Source organism: Microcaecilia unicolor, chromosome 10 (genome assembly GCF_901765095.1).
Source record: "Microcaecilia unicolor chromosome 10, aMicUni1.1, whole genome shotgun sequence".
Taxonomy (NCBI): domain Eukaryota; kingdom Metazoa; phylum Chordata; class Amphibia; order Gymnophiona; family Siphonopidae; genus Microcaecilia; species Microcaecilia unicolor.
In genome coordinates, this window is record NC_044040.1 from 200,830,391 (window position 1) to 200,848,139 (window position 17,749).

The 17,749-nt window shown below is 43.8% G+C and overlaps 1 protein-coding gene across 1 annotated transcript in view; it reads left to right on the forward strand.

Moving 5' to 3' along the window:
- The window catches only part of NAALADL2 (N-acetylated alpha-linked acidic dipeptidase like 2), a gene marked incomplete at its 5' end in the record, with an annotated part of 477,074 nt that overhangs the window by 89,951 nt on the left and 369,374 nt on the right, over positions 1–17,749 (forward strand). Inside the window, one exon of the mRNA XM_030215679.1 lies at positions 10,009–10,282. Within this exon, the coding sequence (XP_030071539.1) occupies positions 10,009–10,282 (274 nt within the window). The remainder of the gene's footprint in view (positions 1–10,008; positions 10,283–17,749) is intronic.

Below are 17,749 nucleotides of genomic sequence, written 5' to 3' on the forward strand. Positions count from 1 at the left end.
TCTAGCATTAGTGCACGCTAATTATTAGTGTGCGCTAACAATGCTAGCATGCTTACAGCATAGATTAGTAAATATGGCCCTAAACCTGTTAGTGCACCTTTAATAAAAAGACCCCAGGGTTTGTAGAGTGGATATCTGGGGGAAGTTAAACATTTTCCTTTTCATGTTGTAACCTTGTTATTATTTCCTCATTCTGTTAATTGATCATTTTTAATTTCTGTTACATTATGGGTATTATATATATATATATAGTAACATAGTAGATGACGGCAGAAAAAGACCTGCAGGGTCCATCTAGTCTGCCCAACAATTTAAACTCATATGTGTATACCTGACCTTGATTTGTTTCTGCCATTTTCAGGGCACAGACCGTAGAAGTCTGCCCAGAACAAGGCCCACCTCTCAACCACCAGCCCCGCCTCCCCCCACCGGCTCTGCCTGCCAATCTCGGCTAAGCTTCTGAGGATCCATTCCTTCCGAACGGGATTCCTTTATGTTTATCCCACGCATGTTTGAATTCTGTTACCGTTTTCATCTCCACCACCTCCCGCGGGAGGGCATTCCAAGTATCCACCACTCTCTCCGTGAAAAAATACTTCCTGACATTTTTCTTGAGTCTGCCCCCCTTCAATCTCATTTCATGTCCTCTCGTTTTACTGCCTTCCCATCTCCAAAAAAGGTTCTCTCTCTCTCTCTCTCTCTGCAGAGGAGAGACTTCCAGGTTAGCGCTTAGTAGTGCAAGGAGATTGAGCGGCAGCCGGCACTGGCAGGCAGCGTGTGGGAATTGCTGCGACTGCGAGCGGAGCCTGCGACTGGAATCGCCATCAGGAACTTTGCTGCTGGGCGAGCCTGACCCGAAATTGGGTGGGCCAGGCCCGCCCGTGGCTACGCCCCTGATACAGAGAGAGAGAGAGAGAGAGAGAGATCAAAAAAGAAAAGTGCACGTAGTAACACACATCATATGCACATAAGTGCTGAGATAATTGGCACCTGTTCTATAAAATAGTGTGGGAGTGGGTAGGTGCACGGGTGGGATTTGGACGTCATCCACATATGCATATTGTATAGGACTAGATTCAGTAAATCACACTGAAAAATCGGTGCAGAAAACAAATTGTGCCTTCAGCGGTATTCTATAAAGAGCACTTGCACTTTTTAGAATAGTTGCCTAATCCGCCTTAACTTAAGTCACCTGCATTTAAATGGAGTGGAGGAGTGGCCTAGTGGTTAGTGCAGTGGAACATGGAATGTTGCTACCATTGGAGATTCTACACGGAATGTTGCTAGTGGAGGAGTGGCCTAGTGGTTAGTGCAGTGGAACATGGAATGTTGCTACCACTGGAGATTCTACACGGAATGTTGCTAGTGGAGGAGTGGCCTAGTGGTTAGAGCACCGGTCTTGCAATCCAGAGATGCCGGTTCAAATCCCACTGCTGCTCCTTGTGATCTTGGGCAAGTCACTTAACCCTCCATTGCCTCAGGTACCAACTTAGATTGTGAGCCCTCCTGGGACAGAGTAATATCCAGAGTACCTGAATGTAACTCACCTTGAGCTACTACTGAAAAAGGTGTGAGCAAAATCCAAATAAATAAATTTAAGCCTGCTGAAAGCAGTTGTAAATGCCAGGTGAGGTTAGGGCATGTTCTAAATGTGCATAATTCATAGTGAGAGTGGCACTTAGATGGTGACTCCGGATTTGAGTGAGAGTGGCACTTAGATGGTGACTCCGGATTTGAAGAACTAAGGCCGGCGCTAGGCAAGTTTGTACGGTCTCCGTACCGTATATGGCAATCCAGTTTAGGATGGCCTGGAGAGGGCTTTGACGAAAACTCCAGTAATTTGGAACATGAGGACAGTGCTGGGCAGACTTCTATGTTCTGTGTCCCGCAAATGACAAAATGGATTTGGATAGGCTGGAGTGGGCTTTGACAGCAACTTCAGTAGTTTGAACCTGAGGATGGGGCCGGGTAGACTTCATAAGTACATAAGTATTGCCACACTGGGACAGATCAAAGGTCCATCAAGCCCAGCATCCTGTTTCCAATAGTGGCCAATCCAGGTCACAAATACCTGGCAAGATCCCAAAAAAGCTCAATATATTTTATGCTGCTTATCCCAGAAATAAGCAGAGGATTTTCCCCAAGTCAATTTAATAATGATCTATGGACTTTTCCTGTAGAAAGCCGTCCAGATCCTTTTTAAACCCTGCTAAACTAACCACCTTTACCACATCCTTTGGCAACGAATTCCAAAGTTTAATTACACGTTGAGTGAAGAAAAGTTTCCTCTGTTTCGTATTAAATGTACTACTTTGTAGCTTCATCGCATAACCCCTAGTCCTAGTATTTTTGGAAAGAGTAAGCAAACAATTCACATCTACCCGTTCCACGCCACTCATTATTTTATAGACCTCTATCATATCTCCCCTCAGCTGTCTCTTCTCTAAGCTGAAGAGCCCTAGCCGCTTCAGCCTTTCCTCATAGGGAAGTTGTCCCATCCCCTTTATCATTTTTGTCACCCTTCTCTGTACCTTTTCTAATTCCACTATATCTTGTTTGAGATGCGGTGACCAGATTTGAACACGGAGCGATACTAAGACATTATACGGTCCTCACTTTTGTTTTCCATTCCTTTCCTAACAATACCTAACATTCTATTTGCTTTCTTAGCCGCTGCAACACACTGAGCAGAGGATTTCAACATATTATCAATGACGCCAAGATCCCTATGGTCTATGCCCCAGAAATGCCAAAGAGAGACAATGATCAATTATTTTATATTACATTCATTGTTGGTTTAATCATGATTTGATAATGAGTATGACTGTTGGGCAGACTGGATGGACCGTTCAGGTCTTTATCTACTGTCATTTGCTATGTTACTATGTTACCGCTTTTATAAGTCATTTTCCTCATGTAAAAAATACTTTGCATTTGGAAAGCGCTCTATGAAATTTACTTTTTAATTGTATCTAATGAAAACAACAACAAAAAAAAAACAAAGCCAGTATCCCTAGAAAAATAATATCTTTCTCCTTTTAGAATCTGGCTTTGTACCAAACACAATGTTTTCTTAAACCTTCAAACAGTGCAATTATTTCATTGTTTCAACATGCTTTCAAAGCAAGAAAAAGGTTTCAGGCTTTCGATCAATACCCCTTAGCTTCAATCAATTCAACAGGGCTGTGCCACACATCTTTGCATTTGAAGGAGAGGCTTTGCATATATGCCCTACACTCCTTTTGCCCATTATCTGCTTGAGAGAGCCCCAGTGGAGCAACACAGCAAATTTGTGAGCAGGAGATGGTGTAAAAAGACTGTTTGAAAATGATGGATCAGTAGCAGATAAGGCATTACCTCTCCAGTTCTGACTGTTCAGTAATAGTCAAAACAGGATAAATTTATTTGTTTGAGATATATTTATATAGAACTGTAAGGCAAAATACCTCTATTAACCTCACAGAGCTTATCATGACTGATACTAAAGGGAGGTCATAAAACCAATATTGAGATGTTATAGCACATTGAAAGAATGTGTTTCCTTATTAAGGGGTCCTTATACAAAGGCACGCTGAAAAATGGCTTGCGGTAGCGTAGGCGTGGGTTTTGGCCGCATGCCGATCCATTTTTTAGCATGCCTGTAAAAAAAAAAAAGGGCCCTTTTTTTGCCGAAAATGGATGTGCGGCAAAATCAAAATTGCCGCGCGTCCATTTTGGGTCTGAAACCTTACCGCCAGTCATAGACCTAGCGGGTAAAGTATCTGGGCGGTAATGGCCTACGCATGTCGGATGCCACTGCGCGTGCGAAAAAAATATATTTTTCAGACGCACGTAGTGGACGCGCACCGAAATTGAAATTACCACAAAGGCCACGCGGTAGCTGGGCGGTAACTCTAACTCGGCGTGCATTCAGCATGCATAGGCGCCTACGTGGCTTAGTAAAAGGGGCCCTAAGTGTCCCTTTTACCAAGCAGCGGAGAAAGTGGCCTTAGCGTGCCCTTACACGGGTCTTTCCCACTCGCTAAGGCTATTTTTACTGCGGAGGTAAAATGGCTAAATTTCCTATTTATTGTATTAATGGCATGCGCTAATTTTGCCATTATCGTGTGGCTATTAAAATAGATTAGCGCATGAGCATTTACCACCATCCATTATGTTGACGATAAGGGCTCACACACTAAGCACATGATAATCAGTTAGCACGCAGCAAACGTAGCGGCGCTGATTAGTGCAGAACATATCCACTCTCTGTGCCCCCAGACACGCCGCCTGCACCCAAAAAGAAAAATTGTTTTTAGCCCATGGGCAGTGCATGCAGATCCCGAAATTACCACGGGATGACAGTGCACCCCATGGTACACAATTTTTTGTTGTGGTAAGCATGTATTAGTGTTTGGTGCTTCCAATTTCCAATTTCCTTAGGAAAGGCAGAACTACAAGCAATTGAGACAAAACCAAAACTGCATCAACCCTTCAGGGTTGAGTGAAGTCTGGTGGATAATCTCAGTCAGAATGCGTGTACCTATTTGTTGTAAGTACGGAGAAACTCCTTACCGCTGTGCTTATAGGAGCCTGATGCTAGAGGGAACCTCCAGAGAAAGTTTGCAGAGCTCCAAGACAAAGGGGTCCTTTTACAAAGACACGCTGAAAAAGGGCTTGCAGTAGTGTAGGTGCGGGTTTTTGGCATGTGCCAATCCATTTTTCAGCGCACCTGTGAAAAAGGCCTTTTTTGAGGGCCGAAAATGGACATGCGACAAAATCAAAATTGCCGCGCGTCTATTTTGGGTCTAAGACCTTACCGCCAGCCATTGACCTAGCAGTAAAGAATCTGGGTGGTAATGACCTACGTGTGTCAAATGCCACTTGGCACGCGTCCATTACGCACGTCCGAAGATAAAAAATATTTTTCAGACGCGCGTATTCGACGCGCACCAAAAATGAAATTACCACAAGAGCCACATGGTAGTCGGGCGGTAACTCCATTTTGGTGGGCCTTGGGCACACGTGGACGCTTAAGGGGCTTAGTAAAAGGACCACAAAGGGACTTCGCAAGAAGGCTGGAAGTTGTAAATTCTGGTAAGTGAACTCACAGAGGCATGCAGACTCAATGCCAGTGGCGTCACTAGACAGCAGGGGGCAAGCCAAAGTGACATTTCAACACATCATGCCCGCCGCAACATCACACACCTCTCCCCACCCCCATTTTAAAATTAGCAATATAAGACACCAGGTCTTCTAGAAGAAATCCCTCCCCTCCAGATGGTGTTAGCTACTCCATAAAAGTGCCATTATAATTGAGAACTTTATCCTAACACAACATCACTTTGTATTTGTTCACCGGAGACTCCAACGCCTCTCCGGTACTATGTAAGCCACATTGAGCCTGCAAATAAGTGGGAAAATGTGGGATACAAATGTAACAAAAATAAATAGCATCGTTCAACAAAATCTTCTTTGTGGAAGTGAAGTCAGGATTTTCAGCAGGATGGGACAGAATCCCATTATCATCCATTTTCGGCCAAACAAAAAAGGCCTATTTTGCAGGCGCGCTGAAAAATGGACCTGTGCGCATCCAGTACATGCGCCTACGCCAGCTCAGGCCATTTTTCGGTTCGCCTTAGTAAAAGGACCCCTGAATTTCCTGGCCAGCTTTAGAAGCACTGGGTGTTAGTGGCAGTCTGGTTGAGAAGTCCCTTGGAATGGCAGGCGCTCAACCAGACATGTGAGGGAGTCTATAAGTGCTACCACTCCCCCTGCTGGATATTCCTTCACGGTGCCAGGGCTACCTTAAGATCCATAGTCCTTCCCAAGGAGGAAGTGACACAGGAGGAGTGGAGCCAGGAAAAGAGGAACTAGGCAGTGTTGCCAGGTGGGCGGTTTTCCCGCCCAATTGGGTGGTTTTCCGCCACCCGCCACGGGAAATTTTTGCCCGTGGCGGGTTGCGGTTTTTTGGGCTTGTTTTGGGGTCTTTTGGCGGTTTTTTAGCGGTTTTTTGGGCCGCGGGGGGGGGGCTAGTGGCGTTTTGGGCGGGGTTAGTGACGTTCTAGGCAGGGCCGATGACGGGGAGGCGGGGGCGGGGTTGATGACGGCAGGGGTGGGGTGTCAGGGGCGGGGTTTGACTTTGGGCGGGTTTTGGGCTGGTTTGGGTGGGGAAAAAATTTTTCACCTGGCAACCCTGGAACTAGGAAGCTTTAAAGCTGAGGGCACAGTTAGGCCAGGGAGGTCCATGGGAAGGAAGAAGTGAATCCCCAGCATACATCTTCACTACATACATCTGGCTACTATGACCTGGCTGAGGTAAGCCAAACTTTAATTGTGGCCCAGAGAGAGTGAGAGAGAAACTTTACAGACTGTGTTTGGGGCATGGCAGTCACAGGCCAAGGGCTGTGTTTGGGCCTTGTCATCCACAAGCCCTTCTCAAGACTTTACCTTTTTGTTCCTGACCCTGTGAAGCAACAAGCCTCAGTTTAAGTTAATAAAGTACTTACCTTAATTTTGCAACCTTGTCCGGCTGTATTTAGAGGCCTACCCTCTACCCTCGCCCACAGTATCACAGGGTCCTTTGACTAAGCTGCAGTAAAAAAAAAGGGCTTTGCACATCCTAATACTGGACTTTCCCAAACATTAAGTTCACTTTTAATGTGGCAGTAAAATAGGGCATTTCCAATTTTTAATTCTTCAGGTCCCACCTTTCATTTTTCTGTGATGAACTGAATAGGTATTTTGTGGGCTATAAGAGCTAGGTAAGCAAGTAAGACCTATTAAACCCATCTATGAGATTACCTATTCCTCCCCTCCCCCTCTAATCCTGACATCGCTTCAGAAGAAGTGGTCTCAGCCATCTTGCGATGCCCTCAGACAAGGTTGAGGTTGATGGGGAGAAATGAAAAAAAAATAGACTTTTACTTCAGCAGATTTAGCCCATACGCAGCAGAGCTTTAGAAGTGTTAACTCCCATTTTTTTTGTTCTTCTCTCTCTCTCTCTCTCTCTTTTTCACACAGACTCTTGAATAAAAGATTCAATTACTCTCTCTTCTTTAACTTCCAAACAAAAATCATGTTTACTTACAGTTTCTTCAGATAACTATTTACATCATACTTGCAGTAGACATGGTAAAACTACTGAATACAAAAATTCTGTCAGTTGGTTATCATACAGCTTGAAGAGAGATTGCTAACACCATCTTATGCTGACACAGACTGACTCACTCTCAGAGCAACTAGAGTGACTCAGACACACCCACAAGACATTACACTATATCCTATGACATCATAGCTCTTAGAATTGTTGACAGTTAATGCATGCAGCACTTGTCTTGCACATATTCCTACAGAGGTCACCTTCTAATCCATGCTATGCCCACACGTATCTTGAAAAACACAAGGAAGTGGGTAGATGAAGCAAGTATGATTGACAACCTCCAAAATCCTGCCAACCCATTTATGTCACATAGGGCAACCCTTTTAAATAATAATTCAATTTACAGCTTATTTAAAAAATATAATTGAGCAGTATTCGGCTGCACCTTAATAAATTCTAAAAATTTGGTGTGCTGCTGATTCTCTGAAGCAGAGTTGCTTCAGCATAAATCACTCTGTAAAAAGACAAAATTCGGCTTGCAGAGCCTCATCAAGTTAAGAATTTAATGGCTTGTGAATTACTTGAGCAGAATCAAAATTAGGACAGAGCATCTTGTTGTAGTAAACAAAGCTCTTAAAATGCATTCAGAGCACTGGCAGTCTAAGTTAATGTATACAAGCTGAGAAGACAAAATGGATTTCAATATCTCTTTTGACAGGATTCACAGCAGGCCATGTTGCCCTTCTTGTAAAAGTTTTATATCTCATTTTTTTTAACAAAGCAGGCCTTGGAGCTTTTTTTATCTTTCAAAAGTATGAAGTCTGGGATTAAAACTGTTGTTTTTGCACAAATGTCTGTAATAGATATTTCTTGATGGATTGGCTGTGCACTGTTTTTCCTAGATCAGAATTAAGATCTTGCTAAGTCACCTGAATAAGCGTGGAGCTAAGGCTAGGGTGGTGGTTTCTACCACTGTAATTCTGTGATAAGACTTGGTGCAATATTTATAATACATCTCTTTCCCTATTCTAACAGATGTCAGCACATAGCAGAGCTTGTCTGTCCTTGTCTCTTTGCAAAAACCACAGGCAGGTTATACCTGAATAAGGGAAATCAATAAGAAAGATTCTGAGAACTGAAGTTGCTACTGGGTTACGGCAAATCAAGTACTCTTGTAGACTTGCCAATTTACTACTAAGCGGTATCACCGACTTGCAGTAGGGTTTGCTATCCTAGGACCGGATTCAGGTCAGTGGTGCCCAAATTTGGGTCAAGCAAACAGCAGGGCAAGTGATGCACAAGTTTCAAAGCAGCGGTATAAAAGCAGCAGAGCACACAGGAAAAGGTCCTTTGAGAAATACTTTATTCATGTGAGGTCTATAAAAATGCCCGACACTGGCCGTGTTTCGCCCACACAAGGGCTGCGTCAGGGACTAAGAGGCCATTTTACTAAGCCACGTAGGCGCCTATGTGTGCCCAACATGCGCCAAATTGGAGTTACCGCCCGGTTACTGCACGGCCCTTGTGGTAATTTCAATTTTGGCACTCACACGCGTCTGAAAAATATTTTTTATTTTCTGACACGCGGCAGCTACATGTGTCAAGTGGAATTTGATGCGAGTAGACCATTACTGCCTGGTTACTGTGTGAGACCTTACTGCTAGGTCAATGGCTTGCGCTAAGGTCTCAGACCCAAAATGGACACGCAGAAATTTTCATTTTGCCGCATGTCCATTTTCGGCGAAAAAAAGGCATTTTTGTAGATGCACTAAAAAATAATTCAGCGTGTGCCCAAAACAGGCGTCTACACTACCGCAAGTCATTTTTCAGCGCATCTTAGTAAAAGGACCCCTAAACTAACTGACAACAAATAAAACAAAACATATTATTTAACATTGATAAATAGTATTAAGTAAACAATTATTAATTAATATAAATAATACAACATAAATACCAATTCTAAAATGCCATTACATGTCAAGCCAAATAAATGAATATAAAATTGATAAATGAATAAAAACAAAATAATTTATAGATAGATCCTCTGAACAAATGAAAATGTCGGGCTTTTGTATAGACCTCACATGAATAAAGTATTTCTCAAAGGACCTTTTCCTGTGTGATCGGCTCGGCTCCTTTTCCTTCCGCCCAAATTTGGGTGTCAGGAAACATTGCTGTAGACTGTTATTCTATAAAGGGTGCTCCGAGTTGAACGTTCTTTATTGAATAGCACTTAGAGCCGATATTTACGCTAGCTGAAACCTGGTGTAAATACTGGTGCCCAGCTCTTGGTATTTGGGTGTGGGAATGGTGTTATTCTATAACTGTGTGCAATTTTTTGAACTGCCCCTGCCCCATCCCTAGACACACTTCCTTTTGAGTTGTGCTGAAAATGACCCCCATTGATTTCATTGAGGGGCCCTTGTACTAAGCCGCGTAAGTGTCTATGCACGCCAAAATGGAGTTACCACCCAACTACCGCGTGGCTCTTGCAGTAATTTCATTTTTGGCGTGCGTCCGATACACATATCTGAAAAATATTTTTTTATTTTCGGGCGCGCATGACAGACGCACGCAGGTCATTACCACCCGGATTCTTTACCGCTAGGTCAATGGCTGGCAGTAAGGTCTCAGACCCAAAATGGATTTTGCTGCACGTCCATTTTTGGCCTCCCAAAAAAGGCCTTTTTTACAGGCGCTCTAAAAAATGGATCGGCGCGCACCCAAAAACCACACCTACACTACCACAGGCTATTTTTCAGCGTGGCTTTGTAAAAGGACCCCTGAATGACATGCAGACCTTTTAAAAAGTATATTACAAATGACTGTAAAAAAATGTAAAAAGTGTTACATACTTATTGATTCAGCAAAACTATTTTATTTATAACTCTGCTGTTCCTATGTTTTGCTTTTTTTTTTTCCCCCAGGACTTTTTCACAGTTATACAGCTCTAAAAATGATACAGATCTTGCAAAGGAACTTATGGTTCTATGGAGTTCTCTTGGCCTGACAGAAGTGCAGATGCTGAATTATTCTGTCCTGCTTGATCTACCAGGCTCTTCTCCAAATACAATCACTGAAACAAAGAGCGGCCAGTGTTTTTATCCCAGTGGACTGCGGTGTGGTAGAGAGGCCAAAGATCAACCTAACCAGGATCTGCTGTACTCATATGCTGCTTACTCCGCCAAAGGCTCCCTTGAGGTAAATTGGCCCTTTTATCATGAATTCAAACTAGAAAATCAAAGAGTTTTATCTACACTTAAGTAAGAGATAAGAAAGTACTGCTCATAGCATTTGGAGTAGCCAGTTCATTTGAAGAAAGACTAAGGAGGCTAGGGCTTTTCAGCTTGGAGAAGAGACGGCTGAGGGGAGACATGATAGAGGTATATAAAATAATGAGTGGAGTGGAACAGGTGGCTGTGAAGCGTCTGTTCACGCTTTCCAAAAATACTAGGACTAGGGGACATGCGATGAAACTACAGTGTAATAAATTTAAAACTAATCGGGGAAAATATTTCTTCACCCAACGTGTAATTAAACTCTGGAATTTGTTGCCGGAGAACGTGGTCAAGGCGGTTAGCTTGTGAGGAAAGGGGGAGTAGGAGGAGTAGGCTCTTGAACAACACCAGTAGGCGACGTAGATAGGAACAATCTCTTTATTTAATTATACACTCGACTCAACACAGCCGTGTTTCGGTGCTACAGACGCCTTCTTCAGGAGTCTATGAAATAAAACCAAACAATGGTAATATAACAAACATGCAGAACAAAAGTAAAATAAATGTAGAACGTTAAATGTGTGATAAACATAAATTCCATGCAGAATTAAAAAAATTAATACAAACATTTTTTATAAAAAAAATTTTTGTAAAAAAATTATTATTAGTATTGCAGAAATGCTATAATATATATACACATATACATATTGTGAAGGAGAGGACCTGGGGGTAGATAAGATGGAAGTGGAAGAGGAAGAAGGGAGGCGGCTCACGAGCAGACGTAGGCAGAACAGAGCCTTGCCTCCATTCCATCCCCAGAGCGCGAGAGAAGTAGTAATGCCCCCTAGAAAAGGGTGGAAAGAAAAGGACTACATTACTCAGCATCCCCCGAGAGAGAGCAGAGAAAGGTTCGTGACCCCTACAAAATGGAGGAGAGGAAGAGACTACATTTCCCAGCAACCTCGGGGAAAAGCCTGGTACAGAGATTACCTTCCCCAGCAGGAACAGGGGGAGAACTCTAACAAGGAAAGGGTGGTGCCCCTGCAGGGTAATCAAGGGGGTGGGACGGGGAGCCCATGGAGTATCAAGAAGCTGGGCAGGGAGAAAGAGAGGAGAGCGAGGAAGAGCCTATGGACCTCTCAGCCTGGGCTCACTCCTTAGGTAACAAACTAAGGGACCAGGTAACGTCATGGTATGGTAACTGGGCTAAGAGAGGAAAGAGGAAAGGTCATGTGGGAGGATGGGTCAGTGCTTAGAGAGAGTGACCCAGATGGGTGGGGCCTTTTCATTTTCCAGAGCTCAGGCTGTGAATGAACTTTGAGTTTAAAGAGTTCTGGTTGAAGAGGGATGGGAGATTTTCCCCTGAGTGGGCTGAGCCCAGCTGGAAGAAGGTGGAGTGTGAACTGTGGCTAAAAAGCCTAAAAGAAGCTGAAGGGGTTTGAGCTGTGTGCTGAAGCCTCAAGAACTGTGTTTGTTTGTTTTTTTGGAACTGCTTGCAGTGTTTTGGCCCCTCCCAAGGGAGGGGGGGGGGGAGAAAGAAGACCCAGGGCTATACAACTGTCTAAAAGGAGCCCAGCTGGGTGCTGGAAGCCTGGGAGGTAAAAGTTTTTTTTTTCTTGCTGTGTTTGTACCCCTGAGAGGAGCAACAGGGGGAATTGTGAGGGTTTTTTTTTGTTGATTCAAGTATTGTGTCTTTTTGCACTGCTGGACTGTTGGATCCCAAGCAAAATAAAGAACTTGTTAAGTTTGCTTTGAAGTGGATTTCTTTGAGCCCTGCTCTGTGGACTGCAGTGAACCAGGAGGTTGGGCAGCAAGGGTGAAGGGGAGATCCCGAGGACCCTCAGGCGGAGGGGAGGATCATTTTCACAATATATATACATACATACACATATACATATATATATATATACATACATACATATACATACATATACATATAAAATCCATACATGTAAAAATACATATACTCAAACATACATGCATATATAGTTTTCAAATATATAATAAATACTTAAATTATTAAATTATTAAAAATATTAGATTATATATAACATACGATAAAGGTGTTGTATATTACCAATCAAAGAAGGATGACATCTAAAAATTAGCAGAAAAAACATCAAAATGAAGTATAACGAAAAAAACTCAAAATACAGTGAAATAAATAAATAAAACACACTTACAACCAATTAGTAAATAATATATGATATATATGATGTAACCATATAAGTTAAGTATCATAGATAAACTGACCTTGTGATATATAAATATACGAATATTAAGCAAAGAGAATGAAAGCAAGGCTTCTGCTACAATTGTAATCCTATAGATAAAGCAGAAAACGCTCAGTTATTTATGGCAACATGGCAGGCTTAAAGAATATGTTTTGAATATATATGTATAAAAAGGGTGTATATGCATATATCAGAAAATCAATGCAGAGCTTGGCAGAGTTTAAAAGGGGGTTAGACGGTTTCCTAAAGGACAAGTCCATAAACAGCTACTAAATGGACTTGGGGAAAAATCCACAATTCCGGGAATAACATGTATAGAATGTTTGTACGTTTGGGAAGCTCGCCAGGTGCCCTTGGCCTGGATTGGCTGCTGTCATGGACAGGATGCTGGGCTCGATGGAGCCTTGGTCTTTTCCCAGTGTGGCATTACTTTTGTACTTATATTTAGGGGTCCTTTTACTAAGGTGCGCTGAAAAATGGCCTGCACTGCTGTAGACACGTGATTTGGACGCGCACAGGTCCGTTTTTCAGCGCACCTGCAAAAAAAGGCCTTTGGTTTTTTTTGGCTGAAAACGGACGTGCAGCTAAATAAAAACTGGCACGCATCCATTTTGGGCCTGAGCCCTTAACACCACCCATTGACTTAGCGATAAGGTCTCGCGCGTTAACCGGGCGGTAATCGTCAGCATGCATAAACTGCTGATTTACCGCCCGGTTAGCGCCATGCTGTAGAAAATAAAAAATATTTTCCGGCACTTGCAGTGGACGCACATAAAAAATGAAATTACCACCCGGGCCCTGCGGTAGCTGGGTAGTAGTTCCAATTGGCACGTGTTGGGCGCTCGTAGGCGCCTACGCGGCTGAGTAAAAGGGCCCCTTAATCCAGCTCATCAGTATCACATACAGTTTGGGGTAGATTCAAAAAAGAGGGTTTGGATAAGTCTTTCCAGCAGAAGAAAATTATTCTTAAGGCCGTATGGAGAAGTCTATCCAAAAATTGTGATTAATATTTATCCAGTGAGCAATGTAATATGCAGCGGCCGAGAAGTATAATTCAATGACTAAATACAGGAAAATATGGACTCCCCTTCAAGATCAAATATGTAGTACTCTTGTGTAGATATGTACTCTTAACTGTCTATTTTCATGATATGACTACCTACCCATCGTTACTAATCCGTAACCATATCTTGTATCAGATGTGTATATTGTTTGATGCTTTATTTATTTGTTACATTTGTACCCCGCATTTTCCCACCTATTTGCAGGCTCATTGTGGCTTACATAGTACCATGAGACGTTAGCCACCTCCGGTGATGATAACTACAGAGTGATGTAATTATCGAAAGAGATTATGTGTTACAACATTAGGAGAATCGTGGAGAAGAAGAGTTATATAATGTTCATTACGGGCTTTGTTTTCGTTGTGTTGCTGGGTTCAGGCACTTAGGTTGGGTCAGTGGGATTTGCCTTTTCGAACAGGTTGGTCTTTCGTGATTTCCAGAAGTTAAGGTGGTTGTACATATTTTAGCCATTTGTGTTTTGTTTCATTGATAAAATCAAATAAAAAATATTGGAACTAAAAAAACAAAAAAGAGGGCTAAAAATTCAGTGCTAAAACTATGGGGGCTGAGCGTCAATTCTATGATACCAATTTTGCACAAAACTGCCATTATAGAAAAGAGCGTAGCTCGGTATGCGACTGCTTACCTGTAGGCGGAAGCACTGCCACCATGTCATAGACTGGTCTACTACTACTACTACTACTACTACTTAGCATTTCTGTAGCGCTGCTAGGGTTACGCAGCGCTGTACAATTTTAAACAAGGGGAAGGACAGTCCCTGCTCAAGAGAGCTTACAATCTAAAGGTAATAAACTATGTAGTCAGTGTAGGTATCATGAATGGGGAAGGTGGTTAGGCACCAAAAGCAAGGGAGAAGAGATGGGCTTTGAGTAAGGACTTGAAAATGGGCAGGGAGGGTCCATGACGTATGGGCTCGGGAAGTCTGTTCCAGGCATAAGGTGATGCGAGGCAGAAGGGGCGGAGTCTAGAGTTAGCGGTGGTGGAGAAGGGTACAGATAGGAGTGATTTGTCCTGAGAGCGGAGGTTACAGGTGGGGACATACGGGGAGAGGAGGGTAGAGAGGTAATGGGGGGCTGCAGATTGAGTGCACTTGAAGGTCAATAGGAGAAGCTTGAACTGTATACGGTAGCGGATCGGGAGCCAGTGAAGCGACTTGAGGAGAGGGATGATATGAGAGTATCGGTTCACGCGGTAGATAAGACGTGCGGCGGAATTTTGGACAGATTGGAGGGGGGATAGGTGGCTAAGCGGGAGACCAGCGAGGAGAAGGTTGCAATAGTCAAGATGAGAGGTAACGAGCGAGTGGACGAGGGTTCGGGTGGTCTGTTCAGAGTGGAATGGGCGAATTTTGCTAATATTATAGAGGAAGAAGCGACAGGTCTTAGCTGTTTGCTGGATATGGGCAGAGAAGGAAGGGAGGAGTCGAAAATGACTCCGAGATTGCGGGCTGAGGAGACGGGGAGGATGAGGGCGTTGTCAACAGAGACGGGAAGAGGAGAGGAGGGTTTGGGTGGAAAGACAAGGAGCTCAGTCTTTGCCATGTTCAGTTTCAGATGCCGGTTGGACATCCAGGCAGCGATGTCTGAAAGGCAGGCCGAAACTTTGGCCTGGGTTTCGACTGTGATGTCGGGTGTGGAGAGGTAAAGCTGGGTGTCATCAGCATAGAGATGGTACTGGAAACCGTGTGATGAGATCAGCGAGCCCAGGGAAGAGGTGTATATCAAGAAAAGAAGCGGTCCAAGGACAGATCCTTGAGGAACCCCAACAGAGAGCGGGACGGGGGTGGAAGAAGAGCCATTAGAAAATACTTAGAGGAAGTGGTCTACATGCTCATGCCTAAAACTGCACACTCTTAACCAGCCCACTTTGTTGTTGTGTGCTGCAGCATTTAGGTGCTAAGAACTAGATTCTATATATGGTGCCTGAAAAATCTATGTGGAAAAGAATTACACCTAGGCATATTCTCTAGAGTATGCCTAAATTTTATAGAATAGGTTTAACGTTCTGCATGGTACATAGAATACGCTGTGTGGTTCGCCACACACCCAAAATTGGTCGTATCCATTTAGGCCACGTTTTACTTGGTGTAAATCCCGACACCTAAATTAGGCACAGAATGTAATTATGCGTAATAATGCACATAAATTACACCCATGGCCATGCCCCCTTTTCAGCTATGTGACTTAGAATTTAAGCACACCACGTTATAGAATACACTTAGTGAGTTGTATGCATAAATCTCAATCACAATTAATGCTGATAATTGCTTGTTATACTGGAACCAAGACTAAATATTCTGTGATATAAATTGGCCTACCAACCTTATACAAAATAAAGCTTCTTTTCTTTATACTTTTTTCATTTTCCTTTGCAATTTATAAAAGTGTGCCCTCAGTATAAAACCACTATTCAAGGCAATACATTTCTTTGCCAAGCGGTATAGCACTTTCTTTCATCGGGCCACTCTTAAACTTTTTTCTGTGCTGTAGCCAATAATATAGTGCTTTAACTAATAAATAACTCAAAACGTGAACTTATCTCTTAACGTTCTTGCGTTGTGCACTGTGTTTCTCAGCTTGTCACTTCACTCTCGTCGGCCCTTTCTCTGACCGAATCTGGCTTCCCCTGAACGCGCCCGGCTCCGCGAGTTTCAACACCTCTTTCGTCAGGGACTTGGGTGCACTGCATATTGCTCAAAAAGGAAATGAAGACTTCACATTAAGTTCCTGCTCGGCTTTAACCCAAGTCCTTGATGAAAGAGGTGTTGAAACCCACAGAGTCGGGCGCATTCAGGGGAAGCCAGATTCGCAAACAGGACGCCCCCCTCCCCTTCAAGTTGCAGGACGCCCCCCTCCCTCCACTCCCCTCCGAGTTCCACGCCCCCCTCTCCTCCGAGGTCAATGCCCCCGCGCCTCCCTCCCTCAAAGTGCGAGCAGGACCTGTCCTCCGGCAGCCCTGCACCTTCCTGCGTGCCGGCTGTAATTTAAAAATTGTTACCTCGGGGTCCGGAATCAGCATTGAAGGCGAGCGGTGCTACACACTGCCTTCCCATCTGTCTGAGCTCTGCCTCTGGTCCTGGCCTCATTTCCTGTTTCCGGAAGGGCGCCGCTTGCCTTCAATGCTGATGCCGGACCCTGAGGTAACAGTTTTTAAATTAGAGCTGGCACGCTGGAAGGCGAGGGGCTGCTGGAGGACAGGTCCTGCTTGCACTTTGAGTGAGGGAGGTGGTGGGCATGGAACTCGGAGGACAGAGGGGGCGTGGAACTCGGAGGGGAGTGGAAGGAGGGAGGGAGGGGAGCGTCCTGCAATTTGAAGGGGAGGGGGCGTCCTGCAACTCAGAAGGGGAGGGTGGGGGGGCAGACTGCTGGTGGTGCGAACTTGTAGCGCCTGTGCTTGAGACGCATCGCGGTTTCCCAGGCAACACGGTGACATCACTGGAAGGCTTCAGACATTATGAGCCGGGCTTCAACTTCCTGGCAGTCAGCTTCAGAATGTTGCAGATGCAAATTATTATAGTAGACTAGACAATAATATTCGTAAAAAAGGAGAAGGCTAGATTTAAGCATGCAAATTCCAAATATACTAGCCAGACAAATCTTTTATTTATTTATTACATTTGTATCCCACACTTTCCCACCTATTTGTAGGCTCAATGTGACTTACATAGTACCGGAGAGGTGTTTGCAGACTCCGGTGTAAACAAATACAAAGTGATATTGTGGTAAGATAAAGTTCATGTGGCACAGCCACATTATGGAATCGTTCAACGGAAGAGTTGTGTTATGTCCATTACGTACATAAGTACATAAGTACATAAGTAGTGCCATACTGGGAAAGACCAAAGGTCCATCTAGCCCAGCATCCTGTCACCGACAGTGGCCAATCCAGGTCAAGGGCACCTGGCACGCTCCCCAAACGTAAAAACATTCCAGACAAGTTATACCTAAAAATGCGGAATTTTTCCAAGTCCATTTAATAGCGGTCTATGGACTTGTCCTTTAGGAATCTATCTAACCCCTTTTTAAACTCCGTCAAGCTAACCGCCCGTACCACGTTCTCCGGCAACGAATTCCAGAGTCTAATTACACGTTGGGTGAAGAAAAATTTTCTCCGATTCGTTTTAAATTTACC